Here is a 14,500-nt window from a genome sequence, read left to right on the forward strand (position 1 = left end):
TCCTGTTAAAACTGTTTTTATTTCCTTGAGTAAAAATGTGGTCAAAGTATCTTGTGTTGTCACAGAAGGTTGAAAAAGACAACCGCATTTAAAAAAAAAAAAAACTAAAAATGCTACAATTCGGTTGTGTAATGTCAGAACTTAAGAACAAATTCAAAGTTCTTAGGTAGTAAAATAACACTGTTGAAATCTTCTTGTAATCTCCTTCATCCAAAATAATTTAAACATACATATACAGCAGTACCAGTAATCTAACACATTACAGGAATGCTAAATTTTACTAAACTAAACATCCTTTTACATTTCATACAGAAGTACATTTTCTGACAATCTACACATTTTTTGACAGTCAAGTTGGAGTATAGAACTTTTAAAGGAGTATATTCACAAAGTGGTCTAAATACATTTTCCAACACTGTTCAAATTGCTCCTCCTGGTTGTGCTAACTTTGCATGGTAGCTTGTCATGTGAATGTGTTAACACATTAAACGCTGCCATGTATAGACAGCTTGTTTACATGTTTTCCTCTGAAAGCTCTGAAATGCTGTCATCCTGTTCACTTTCCTCTTCACAATGCTCTGTCTTCCTCCAACATGAGGAAAGATGAGTCCATGTCAAAACATGCATAGGTGCTAGCGATGGAGCTCAGTGTCTCCAGAAGAATGTGGTGCTTATGCAAAGAAGACAGCAGTGCAGTCCGCTGTATCCCTCTTCTGTGGTTGTAGACGAGGCGAAAGTAAAAAGTCATGAAAAGATCTGAGATAGTACATTTTTCTGAAAATATCACAGCTGGGTAAGTGATTAAAGGTTGTTAAATTTCATAGAAAATAATTTTCTGTGGTTTTTTGAGGTCCTCTCTTCAGTTTTGTGAAGGAGGTTGTCCAGTTTGCCCTATGCCATTCTTAGATATTGGTAATGCTGAGTCATCTCCTTCACGTCTGACGAGCATGACTTGATCAAACAGTGAAGCAAACGACTAATTTAAGAGAACAGATGAGAGAACAAAAACATTCAATTATCTTCTAACATCAGGGTTGTCCAAGCTCATCAAGCTTGGACCAACCTTGATGCTCTACCACCATCTACTGGCGGTAGAGCAAATATTTTTGAAAAAGTTTTTAAGAAGGATATGGATTATGCTCTCTTTGTTTTTATTGGGGGCTATCACTTTCATTACCACCATGATGAGAGAAAGGCGTATGGAGACAGTTAACCGAGTGGTGCAAATTTTATTTTAGCTGACACCAACGTGACAGCTTTGCCGGTAAAACTGTAAATAATGTTAATCAATAAAACAACAAACACAAATTTAAATAGGACCTGAATTAATGGAATTTGTCAAAATCTCATAATGGCTGGGAGATTTTGACAATGATTGCTGGAAAAACACTTGGCTTACCATCTCCTTGCACATCCCAGGGCAGAACAACATCATCAGGGAGACTGCATGCTGCTTCTGTATCAGCTGATTGATCAGATGCACAAATGGTATTTAGTGCATGATCCTCTCCTTGAGTTTCTTCTTGAGATTATCCAGTCTCCTCCGTTTGCATAGCCTTATTTGGTTAAGGCTGAGCTGGTCAGCTTCATCTGCTCAAATGACGTGAACACATCAAATTTGAACAGCATTTGGCAGCTGGTGGTTGCAGGCCAATATCTGCATCCAAGCAAGTCACTTAACCCTGGGTCCATTTGGAGGAACAACGAGGACAGCACACAGTCGGCAGACACATGTGGTATGGTTCTGGAAAAAAATATACATACAAATATTTAGTATTGGAATAGAATGAATGAATGAATGATTTATTTTGGTTACAATTCAATTCAAGTCAATTTTATTTGTATATCGCCAATTACAGTCAAATTGTCTCAAGACGCTTTACAGAACCCATAAGCCTGACCCCCAGCCCAGACAATTAGAATAACGCATGCTTGTTATGCTTGACCTAACACATCACCTTCTGGTGGGTAATAAAAAGTCACAGAAAATGACGAAGTACCGTTCAATTTCTAGCACGTTTCAAGTCAACGTAACGGTGGATAAATTAGGTTTCTGTGGCAACGGAGTTGTCTGAGAACATAATTTTGTGGAGACAGGTTGTTTGAAGCGTAGAAAAATCACAAACACTGCAGCAGGTCTAGTGTAATGGTTGCACACAGCTCCCTGTTTCAGAATGACTTCAAATGTGATAAATCTGAATGGTGAAAGTGAAAGCCGGTTAGGTTCATTTGGTTTGAAGGAATAGTGGGGACAACCCATTTTACTAAAGTGTGCATTTCAGCTCATGACAAGCTTTTTAAGCGTATAAAAATCATGAAGGCTGCATTAACGTGAATTTCATGCTGACAAACAAAGTTCTTCTTCAGAATCACTTCAAATGTGATAAATATGAAAGTAAATTGTGTTTAACTGCTTTTGGCTTGAAGGAATGTCGGGGATAACACATTTGACAACAGTGTGCATTTCAGCTCATGACCAGCATTTTAAGCGTATAAAAATGATGGAGGCTGCATCTGTGTGAACTTTATGTTAACAAAGAAATTTCTTCTTCAGAATGACTTCAAATGTGATAAATATGAAGACAAATGCTGTTTAAGTGGATTTGGCTTGAAGGAATAGTGGGGATACAGCAGCTAGTTACAGATTAGACTGTAGCACCGTGTTAATGATTATTGATAATGGAATGTGCTAAGTACAGTGCACTGACATAGTATAGGATTTCTGGAGAATTCCCACAGTGTTTTTGGGCACTGTCAATGGAAAGCACCTCCAAAGTCCAGCAGCAAGTACTTAAATTATTCAATGATAAATTAATATGGTGTGAATAACAGGCCTTGAGCATTTGTTGGGAGCATTTTCTGGTACATGCATATTCAGCAGGATGGCAGTGTGTGGAATCTGCATGATTACAAATTTTGGGCTCCACACAGACATCTGCAGAGGGGACCCTTACAGAATTGAGCAGATGAAAAGCGTACATCATGTGTAGCCTTGCAGACCCTTACAAAAAGCATGATTGGCCTTTAGCTTTCTGCATGGTTTGGAACAAACTTCAGATCCTGAACAAGTTATGGGTATATATTGAATTCTCAATGGATTTCTTTTTTTAAGTCAGCTTTAGGTCATATACTAGAAGAGTGTTTTAAAACCAGCAATATATTGCAGGGGTTGAATAATTGTGATGAGACTACTACTTTAAAATATCCTACTACACAATTAATTATCTTTGATTATCTGCTGTATCATTCAACGGGTTAAAAGTTAAAGCTTTGGGGAGGTTGAATATTCCCCAGTGTAACTGTACCAGCAACATGGGCCACTTTCTTGGCTCAAATTTATCTTGCTGTGTGTATGTTAAACACTTGAACACTGTGGCACAGGCCACCTAACAAATAAAACTGACTAAAAGATACTTTTTGCACTATGACAGCCGCATTACTATAAATATCATCCAGATTGCATATTCCAGTATTGCATTAAACTGTCAGTAATAAATTAGGTTCATCAGCTTACTTATATGCAAAAACAACTATACTTTCATACTGACCGTTGAACTGGGTCCATCTAGTGGTTAGTCCATAGAATTACATCCCTCAATAAAGAGCGATAGACATAAACAGCTATACACAATACAATTAAAATATTAATAATGATAATGAAACACTAATTATAAAGGATTCTGGTTGATATAATCTGTAAGTGCACACACGAGGATGTAATATTGCAGAATTATTCCGTAGTTTTCATGAAGTAGCCCACAGTGTGCACTGTTCATTAAGATCTTCTGCGCATGCGCACAAGGGGGTCGGGTTTGTTTAGCATCACCAAATGCTTTGTTTTTCTGCTCGGATGAAATGGAGTTGACGACCCAACACCGATAGCGGTGACGCAAACCGTTTCTCAGGTATAAATCTGAATAACTGTCAGCATTCTCAGTCGGTGCTTTCATTCTTTAACCAGCGTCACTTCTGTGTAGCTTTCATTAGCACCGTTTGCTTGAACGGGATGCACAAGACACTGATGCTAGCTGCTACCTGACGTTAGCTTCAGTAAACCGTTTACCCCTCGTTGCTACTCAGGTACATTTGTTAGAAGCTTACTTACCTGTTGTACAGTCAGTGTTGGCGAATGAAGCTTTGATTCCAGAAGAGTAGGTTGTGGAGCTTCTTCAGCTCGGGGTTTAATATGAGTAAACGCGACGTTAGCTTTGCCCGGGTCACAACCGTTGATGGCTAAAGTGTCAACATTTCTCAGAGAGGAAGTCGGCCGTTGCACTGCATTGCTGTTCGGCTTTATAAGTACAATATATACCGCGTAATATCAAATCTGTTTTATAATTTATTCTTGTAAATATCGCCAGAATATAATGACTAGTAGTGTAAACTACTTTTCTTAAAATTGTAATCTTATTTTACCGTGCAAATTACCGCAACTCTGTTATCATTCGTAATGCATTACTTCTATAGTCACTCAATTACTGTTAGGAAAGTCTTGATGTAAACGGATTATCAGGTTTTAATGATCGGAAATTGGGAGATCTGTGTCACATTTTGTCTGAACACTAACATAATTTGAGCTAACCCTCGTGTGAACCGTTTCTGAATACATTCACAGTTTTTCTGTCAGCCTTTTGGTTAAGTGTTTACATCAGTTTCAAACAGAGAAGTAATACAACTATTTTTCACTAAGAAACTAATGAGGTGTAGGGATGATAGTCACATTGCCCCTGGCAGTGGTTCAGATTTATGGCTATATCATTTTATAACAGTATGAAGGTTTTTCCACCCAGGGAAGCATATAGTATAATAGGTAGTCATTACTGTAAATGTTACATCTATTTTGCCAAGGTCATGTTACCAATACTTTCTTATATAGATGACAGTGCAGATTTATTTGTAGAGTCAGCTTTAAAATCTAACATGCTTTACTTATGCTATGTGGAAATTACATATATAAGTTAAAAAAAAAGTTTATCCTGACAGATTTTCTATCTCATGATGCTTTTTAGTCTCTTGCAGGAAGTACAAACTTGTATGCATTACAAAAACTTCAATATAGTGTTATATTTTATAAATATTTAGAAATAATGTAGGAAATATGGGATATGCTCTGTAGAAATTACCTTAATCACACAAACACACTGTTCCTTTAGAGAGAAAATCATGTTGAAAGAAATGTTGTGTAAGGATCACATTAAACCTAACAAGTGTTAAACTCTAACAATACAGGTGCAGGCTGACTTGTGCTGCTGAAATCTAAGTCAATTTAGATAGCAGCTAGAGGAAGACAAACTCATGGGGAATACAAGCAGCGAGAGGGCTGCCATGGGCCAGGGGGAGAAGGCCCAGAGGAGGGACAGCCGGGGTACCAAGGAGGGAGAGAGGCCAAAAATCCTGATGGATAGCCCGGAGGATGCGGATATTTTTCATGGAGAAGACCTGAAGGTTAGTCGAGCTGCTGCTTCAGAGGCACATATCCACTGCAAACATAGTCCTTTGATGCCTGATCGTGGTTCTAATGGGAATTTCAGGCTCCCTTAGAGAAAGAAGAGTTCCTTGCATGGCAGCAAGACTTAGAAGCAGAAGATAAAGGGCCGACTTTAGACCGACCAACAGTTTTTCGCTGGACTGGCGATGGAAAAGAGGTGTACCTCTCTGGATCTTTCAACAACTGGGCCAACAAAATTCCCCTTATTAGAAGGTGAGAGCAAGTTCTGAACTCTGTGTGATACTGGGTTTACATTTTTGTGGCATTCCTCTATTATTTTTTCATAGGAAAATGTTTATCATGTTTCATTTAATCTATAGAGTTTGAATATTTTCAATAAAACTGCTTGTTGTTACAAAATTCTTAGACTGGTATTCAAAGATTCAGTGTATTTCTTAAACATCTTAACCTTAATGACCACCTTTAAGCTTACTAATTAGAAATCAGATACATTTTATTGATTGATGAGGTTAAAGAAGCACTGATTTAACTCGCCTGTGTCTCTCTTGTCATCTGTTAAAGTCAGAACACCTTTGTGGCAATTGTTGACCTGCCGGAAGGGGAGCATCAGTACAAATTTTATGTAGACGGCCAGTGGACCCACGACCCAGCTGAGGTCAGCAATTATTCTCACAGTCGAATATGAGCTTGTGTGAGTTTTTATTTCTGGCAGCAAGCATTAAACTGAAGGACAGACCATATCGATGAACATGCAAATGACAAACATCCTGTTTCTCTGGAAAAATACTGCAGCAAATATGTACAATGATTCATTTTTTCCATTGTGAACTTGATAAATTGTGCAGTGGGGGACAGGATTACAGACAGGGTGTGCTTTCACATAATTATTTTAAGATGCTTTCAGGGTTTATTAATTTTTTTTTTTTTTGTCATAGGAATTACGTTGAGTCTGTGTGGTGTGTACGTTGGAGCTTTATTTATGATTTTGATTGTGCCATGTCTCCTAACAGCCTGTTATAACCAGCCAGCTAGGCACAGTCAACAATATCATCCAGGTGAAGAAAACTGACTTTGAGGTGTTTGACGCACTAATGGTGGACTCGCAGAAATGCTCAGACATGTCAGGTCAGTGCTGACAACCGTTTCTGATTTCTGCTTTATTAGGATTCACGGGTTTTGAAAGCAGGAATGTTAAAGTGTGCTGAAAGAATTGCAGTTTCTTGTACTTTTTACTCTGCAAACAGAGGCCGAGATTCCTGTTCACGTCTGTGGAAATGTTTGAAAATTACACTCAGTCAGACTGTCACGCCCTTTCTTTGTCAGACCTCTCCAGCTCTCCTCCCGGGCCATATCATCAGGACGCTTATGTAGCCAAACAGGAAGAGAAGTTTAAGTCTCCACCCATACTCCCACCTCACCTCCTACAGGTCATCCTCAACAAAGACACCGGGATTTCTGTAAGTATTTGTGTTACAGTTTAATTCCACTTATTGTAGTCATTGCTTTTCCCATTCGGGATTTTCTTACAACACTGACTTTCTGAACTTTGTGTTCTGTAAATTAAATTAAAATATCAAACAGCATGGCCAGTAATTGATGAAGTACATCTACATGTGTAAATTGACTCAAATGATTTATTTGAAGTTTTATGACATCCTGTATGAGAGAAGACAGAAATTCAAAAAATATGTGAAAAAAATGACACATTTTAATGTTTTGCTCTGTTGTTTGTTATTGTTTTTTTCTGTTTTCTTTTTATATCCAGTGTGACCCTGCATTACTCCCAGAACCCAACCATGTCATGCTCAACCACCTCTATGCTCTTTCCATTAAGGTACGGCTTCAAGTTGAGTCAATGACACCGAATACAATTTCTGTGTTTGATATTGTTCAGCATGTGGCTGCTGACATGTGGGAAAAACTGTGTGTGGTGACACTTGAGAAATAACCAGCTTTGTTAGCATTTTTTGTCGAAAGTGCGAGCTGCTGCCGCACTTAGTGTGCTTGCGCTAAGCTTTCGCAGCAGATTGTATCTGTGGAATGCCAACAATGATAACAAGCTGCTAATGGAACAGAAGGACAAGCTGAAGGACAGATAATTGCCCTTCTTTCAACATTGTGACAGGAAAAGCGAAGTAAATGTGCTTGCCAAGATATAAATACAGACAGCAGTGTAAGGCTAAATGGGGAAAACAGAGGGGAAAAAATAGAACACACAAGCAGAGTTCACACTTGTACCATGATTGTGGCGTCCTATCTAAACCAAACAGTATTTTCCATTTCAGCTGACAGCTGGTCAGATAGTCACTTATTGACTTTTTTTCCCATTTGTTTTCACCTGCAGTGATAATTTTTGGTTTTAGTGTGCCATTCTCTTGAAAGAAATGCCAATGGTAGGTTTCCACTTCTGATAAAACTGCTGTATAAGAAGCAGGTAAAATAAAAAAGAACATTCTGAAACTTTTAATTTAACCAATGAGGTCAAGAAGATCACAGATTTTAACAGATGCACTGGTAATTTGAGACCAGACTGTATGATCCTGCTGAAACTGTGTTTGCCATCTCACAAATTAACATGTTGTGCTACCAGAACACTTTATATTTGACTAATGCTGCTAAATGACATGGTTAGTACATGATTTCATAGCTGCAAGACTAAAAGAAGTCTAACAGACACACTTGGTGAGTTAAAAAAAAAAAACAAAACAGTGATGGTTGCTTTGAAATAAAAGTTGGATTCCACTGCATTTCACTTGGATACCTGAGCCGTCCTGTATGTAACTGTAATCAGAGCCCATGACAAGGGATTTTTTTTTCCATATAAACAGTTTTCTTTAATTACTTTTTCATCTCTAATAATAAGGGTGCATATTTTATAGCTGCTTCACAATAAACGCCATCCATGGTTTCATTGCTTTTTTAAAAACTAAATCTCACGTGCTCTGAATGCACTGGTTTACAGTATGATAACGCTGCACATGGTAAGACTGATACCACTGTACGGCTCACATGTATCTTAGCTGTTACCATGCATGTCAGTGTTTAGAAAGGCTGCAGTTTTTGACTTAAGTTTTCTTGCATGTTATCTTTTTCTGTCACAGGATGGAGTGATGGTGCTCAGCGCGACACACCGCTACAAGAAGAAATATGTCACCACTTTGCTATATAAGCCCATCTGATTGAAGACTGTCTTTTTAATTCTAACCCAGTGTGTTTACTGTACACTGAGTGTTCAAAATATTAGCTCCATGTGTTAGGTTTTTTTTTTTTTGAGAGAGACGAGGTGGGGTCAGTCTCTCAGGTTTCATCCGTTAAATCCATCCTGACTTCAAGAAGCAGCTCTGAACAAGGTGGAGAAATAATTACTCGCAGAATTAAGTTTGTAGAACTTGAACTTAATTGCTAGCAAAATTCAAGATTGGTGTTTACTACATGCTTTACACAGATGGAGTGTAAGCAAAATATAAAGTAGAAATTAAGTGATAAAATGAACCTAAACAGATTAATCATTTCTAAGGATGCTTGTATACATCTGAGGTTATTTAAGTGATGACATTCCTTTAACTATTCTGAACCTTGAACACACAGAGCCTAGAAAGTACAACTTTAGAGACTTCTGTTCTTTCCCAAAACTTTTAAAAAGCCCACAGCCACTTGCATGATAATCTTATATCAACCTAAAGTTTATACAAGGTTAACAGCTCTTAGACTATATCTTGTACACTCTTTGTATATCCAGTAATTGCACACATATCTTTAGGATGGTAAATGCCACAGTCACTCCAGTCCTACATAATCTGCCTTTATATGTTCACTGACTGCCCTCAGTTTTCAACAACACTACCTTTGCTGAGTAGAATACAAAGACAATAATAACGGGGTAGAACCCTGACATGTCTGTAATCAAAACAGACAAATGTATGGAAATGACTAGTAATGCTAGGAAAAGAAAGATCTCAGATAAATAAAAACTGCTGTCGCCTTTCGCATTGTTCAGAAGGCAACAGTAGTTCAATCAAGAATATGAATGTTGAAGTCAAAGAAGGAAACAATGCACTGTAGTAGCTTTCCACTGATTTTTATTTTGCCGTTAATGTTGAAACTGATTAAATTTATTTAGCGGCGATCACACAGTGCACAGTAGATATCTTCTATGAAGTATTTAGTAACTTATATAAATATATATCTTTTTCTACATTAGTTGATGTTGTTTGTTTTGTCGTCACATATTGTCTTTATGAAGTTAGTTGCGGTGTTCCGGCAAGAACATTCCAGTCAAGACAAGAGCAGATAGTTTATTTTTTTAAATGTAGGGTATGTACACTTGCAGTACGACAGTGTATCAGAAGAATAATGAGTACCTTTTTGAAGATTTAGGCAGGTTTACATCTAACATTTTCTCTTCATTTATACTTGCCTGGGAACCTCCCGATTCAGAATGCCCATGTTTTATTTGCCTTGGCAGATGCATTTGCCCCACCCTCTTGTTCAAACAGATTTCCACCTTTCGTTGCCCGCGCCAGTGCAGTCACACTGATTTATCTAAATATGGGGCAGGTTTGATACAATCACTGTATAGAAGAGTGCTGTTGATGCAGCCACTAAAGTGAAATGTGCTTTTGAATTTGCTATCATAGTTTTAAGATAGCTGGACAGTATATTTTCTCTACTAGAAGAACAAACAACTGCACTTAAAGGCCGGTTACATTTCGGTGGCACTGTCAAACATTTCATTGCTCTTATTGGTTGAAAGTCTATCAAATTGTGTCCAGAGACATTTTAACACTCCGTTTAAATCAGAAATGAGGAAGGTTCAAGACTAATACGCATTTGTCTGTTCAAAATAATGCATTAAATTAAGAATTACTCCTGAGGGCTGTACAACGAAGCAAGATTAGTGGGTTAGCGAGGTATGTTGACCTTAAAGCCGGAGTTTTCAGTGTCACGAAGGTGGCTCTCTTTTAACCTGGCAAGATCACCATGGTAACTGTGATACTGTTGAGCTAAGAGATGATTCTCTATGAGCAAAAAAAAAAAAAAAAAAGATTCTTAGTTGAGAGAATATGTTAAATCTGCACACCTGTTGAGCTGTACGTTACTAATCCTGCTGAACGAAGCTATGGAGTTACAGTATCACATACTGTTGTCATGGGAACCTAGATGCACTCAGTTGGTGATACAGAAAATACGTAGATATGTTTTTATAATTGGTCCTCATTTTCTTCCAAGATATTTAACAGTGCTGGTATTGCAGCTAGTAGAACACAGATTCGAAAACTGATTATTGTGTTTGTATTTATTACAGAAAATATTAACTCAGTAACATTAATTTCACTGATGTGGCCTAAAGCTCAGATAATATCCTGCATTATGGGACAGTGTCAGACCTAAATGTACTTCTATACAACATCGTGTTAAAATGTTTGAAGTTTAAAGTTTAACACCTCCTAAAGCTGTCACTTCAGAAATAAGCAGCTGCACTGGTTGGTAAGAATAAATATAATAACATGAGATTAACAGTTTTCTACCAGCATTCCTCTCTTACATTGCTTGAAGTAGCAGTGCTTTTTACCATCATAAATTTATACATTCCGAGTGGTTCTCCTAGTTACAACCTGTTGACTAAGGTAGGCGGCACATCGGTCCATTTTAAGAGAAAGAAGGATCTCATGACAAGTTAAATGTCACAGAGTCTGAAGTAGAAAGCCTGAAACTTACAAGTCAAGTTAGTAGCCACTGTTGTGACACCTGCTATCTGTGATTGGGGTTTTGGGTTTTGTCAAGCTGGATTACACAAAGAAAGCCTGGCTATGTTGAACTTGCTTCACAGTACGGCCCTCTGATAGTTGATCACTGCTGACTTTGTTAAAACAACATTGTTTATTTGTACTATTGAACATTGCAAATTTTCAGTAACACAACCACTTCAGATCATGTTGATTTAAACATACTTGAAGGTGAAATAATAAATGAAACAGCACTTAGGAGGGGGCCAGCCTATGATTGTGTGATAGACTGACACTATTTCTGAGGATTTATTTTGTCTGTACTGTTTAAGGTCAGTGTAGATTTCATGAAGTCTAAAGGACTGGAATGTGTTTTAAGTTAAATGTACAACTTCTGCAAACATCAGTGTATCCTTGCTAAATTATGGTATCCACAGTGGGTATGATTGCCACAAACAAATGAGACAATGATGTTAATTATTTTAATTCTACATAATGATATAGGCCAGTAGAGGCCGAGTCCTCATTCGTTTGTGTTAACTTTGCAGTTGCCTAAGAGCTAACATGGTAATTATTTATTGATGTTAGGATGCTAGACATTCAAATAAATTGCATTATCTTTAAGCATGTTGTTGACCCTTTCAACCACATTTTCCATTTTGAGACATATTTGTATTTAAAGTTAAGGTACAAATTAATATGCATTTTTTATGGATTGTTTTATTGTGTCTATTAACAGTCATCATACAAAATCTACATATGTTACTTCACTGTCACCTGAAGACATACAATCTCGGACAGAAATTTAGTCAGTTTTGCTTATTTTGCCATATTTTGCTGTTTTAAATTTAAAATTCCACTGCTGAATCTGATTGACAGCACTCCAGGGTAATGCTGATACATCTGCATGGACAATGAATTTCAAAGCAGCTTTTTCTCAATGAATTTGTAATTGTGACCATGTTTTACACACTTGAAAACACATCTCTAGCATCCTTTACATATAAGGTTTTATGCATTTTTTTAACCTATCTTTCTTTTTTGTATTTATTAAGCCGGATGAGCCAAAATAAAAAAACAACATGCTGGAAAAATCTCCCGACATTCTCCTCTGCTGATTCTGTTCATCCATCTTTAAGCACTTTAAGTTCTCTGCAGGTCATCACAGCATTAACCATGAACCCTGAGATGGACCGTGTCATGATGCAGGTTAAATATGTTGCTCTGTTTATTGGTGTCTGTCTTTGCGTAATGTAATTTTCTTGAGGTTGTTGGTCATTTCCTCCTTTGTTCACATATATATGACTGTTAAACACATTCATAGATTTGTGATCATGCACGGTAACACCCAGAGCTTACGAATGTCTGACCAGGGTTTCTCAACCTTCTTCTGAACCCTTGACCTCACTTTGAGGTCCCGGCTCCCTGCAAGAGCTTTAAGATGCTAATGGGAGTGTTGCTTTACATTTATATTCATGGAAGAAGCCCACATAGACTGCACAGAGAACAGAAAATCCCTCCAAGAATGCATACCTCAACCAAGGCTGCTCAGTCCTCAAAAGAAGTTTTTTTTTTTTTTTTTTTTAAAGACTCGCTATGGTAAGTACAAATGGCAAAATATCGTCAATAACAACATAGAATTGGCGGAGGAACCCCAGACAGTGTGCTTTAAGCATGAGCTGTAAAATCATGGATAAAGTTACGCAATGGAGTGATGATGTTATTTATGATTTAACGTTTAACGTTGGCAAGGCCAAGTCAAGAGGACATTAAAGTCACTGTTAATTCATCAAAAGTCTAAAACAAAAACTGAAAATAGTTCATTACAATGGAATTGTATTGAATTAAATTGAATTGTGCTTAGAACTTAGTAGTTTGGAGTCATGTGCAAGCTGTTACTATTAGATTACTGAAAGTGCACTGTCTTTGGCTGAAGTGAACCATGGTTGGTTGAAAGTATGAAGGTTATAACTGAAATACAAGAAACATCTCTTAATAGGTGTTTTCAAACTTAGATATGTGTGTATTCATCATTTATATTCAACATCAAATTTGTTATGTTTACAAGTTGAAAAGGCAGTGCTGACTGTCATGACTGATGAACAAATGTCAAGATACATCACCTCTTATGGAGACCATGTAGCTGTTCTCTCCTGTAAACAAACAGTGCTGTGTGAATAAAAAGACTCGTTTGCAGAGATTGAGAGATAAAATTGGATTACGAAAAATGAAATCAAAGACTACAGGAGTGTTCCAAAAACAAGGTGAAGGAATGGCAAGACAGCGGAATAATGCTGGAGAGAAGACCTCCAGGAAGATTGAAATTGGATGGCTTAATTTCATCTGTGATGAATACCGTCAAGTGCGGACCAGAAATGGCGGAGGAACAAGACATGCAATGAGGGAAAAAGCAACAACTGTCGTGCAGATTTTGGAAATAGGAAAGGAACTTTTTTTCCCAGATGGCCTGTCCTCAAAAGGGCAAGTTGAAGATTTTACCTTTGATGTCTGTGATTTCAAAATAAATTCAAGTCCCTTACACGAAACTGTTGGCACACTGTATGACCAATCCCAACTAAAGCTGTTCAAATTTTATATTTGCGCAAAAGAAAAATCACCTTCTCCTGATCAGTCCTTGTCTGAAGTGGATGAATATTTAGAAGATTCGTTTTCTGATACTACATCTGTCGTCACCAATGAGGGACTTGATTCTCTGTTAAGCGGATCTCACACAGATGATCCACACACTGATCTCATGGAGCGTGGACATTCATTTGATGCTGACATCAGTGAACAGCTTTGTGGTAGTTTGAAAAATGTTATCAGCTGTAACAATAAAATATGATGCAAGGGCCATATATATATATATATATATAAGTTTAGTGCAAATGTATTATCGAGACTCTTTAGGAAGGTAAATGCCAATCTGTGTCAGGCTCTATGGACACATCTTTGGGCCAGGTGCATTTTGCAAACCATGTGTTAACTGCTGCTGAAAACATGTTTATTTTGTTTTGTTAATGTGTTGCAGAATATGCAGATGGAAGCAAGATTCAAAAAGCACAGAGCATCATCCGACACTTTGACAGATCAAATTTCAGGGATGTCGCATCACCTGCATTCCACCCCAACAGAAGAAAAGGCACGTGTTTGTCACAACCAAGGTCCCAACTTAGATGATCAGGAGGATGAAGTTGTGCCTCATCTTCAGCTCTCTAATGACTTAAGTGACTTCTATTTAGAAGTAATTGATCTGACTAATGCAGATCCCAGTGACTCCTTTCAAACTGATCAAAAGAACGTCTATCATAAAACTTTTGAAGGA

The 14,500-nt window shown here is 37.6% G+C and overlaps 1 protein-coding gene and 1 long non-coding RNA gene across 2 annotated transcripts; one reads left to right on the top strand and one right to left on the bottom strand.

The window, feature by feature from the left end:
* LOC111586175 (uncharacterized) lies at positions 1–4,278 on the bottom strand. The gene is made up of 3 exons (XR_002747951.3): positions 4,106–4,278; positions 1,400–1,744; positions 1–713 (listed from the first exon to the last, which is right to left on the bottom strand). It is a non-coding gene; the product is annotated as an uncharacterized LOC111586175 (long non-coding RNA).
* Positions 3,789–12,271, top strand: prkab1a (protein kinase, AMP-activated, beta 1 non-catalytic subunit, a). The gene is made up of 8 exons (XM_023295866.3): positions 3,789–3,905; positions 5,230–5,445; positions 5,532–5,701; positions 6,011–6,104; positions 6,460–6,574; positions 6,773–6,906; positions 7,215–7,283; positions 8,551–12,271. The coding sequence occupies exons 2-8, from the start codon at positions 5,296–5,298 to the stop codon at positions 8,626–8,628; spliced, it is 810 nt and encodes a 269-aa protein (XP_023151634.2). The 5' UTR covers positions 3,789–3,905; positions 5,230–5,295; the 3' UTR covers positions 8,629–12,271.
* Positions 12,272–14,500: the final 2,229 nt, after the last annotated feature.

Source organism: Amphiprion ocellaris, chromosome 17 (genome assembly GCF_022539595.1).
Source record: "Amphiprion ocellaris isolate individual 3 ecotype Okinawa chromosome 17, ASM2253959v1, whole genome shotgun sequence".
Classification (NCBI taxonomy): domain Eukaryota; kingdom Metazoa; phylum Chordata; class Actinopteri; family Pomacentridae; genus Amphiprion; species Amphiprion ocellaris.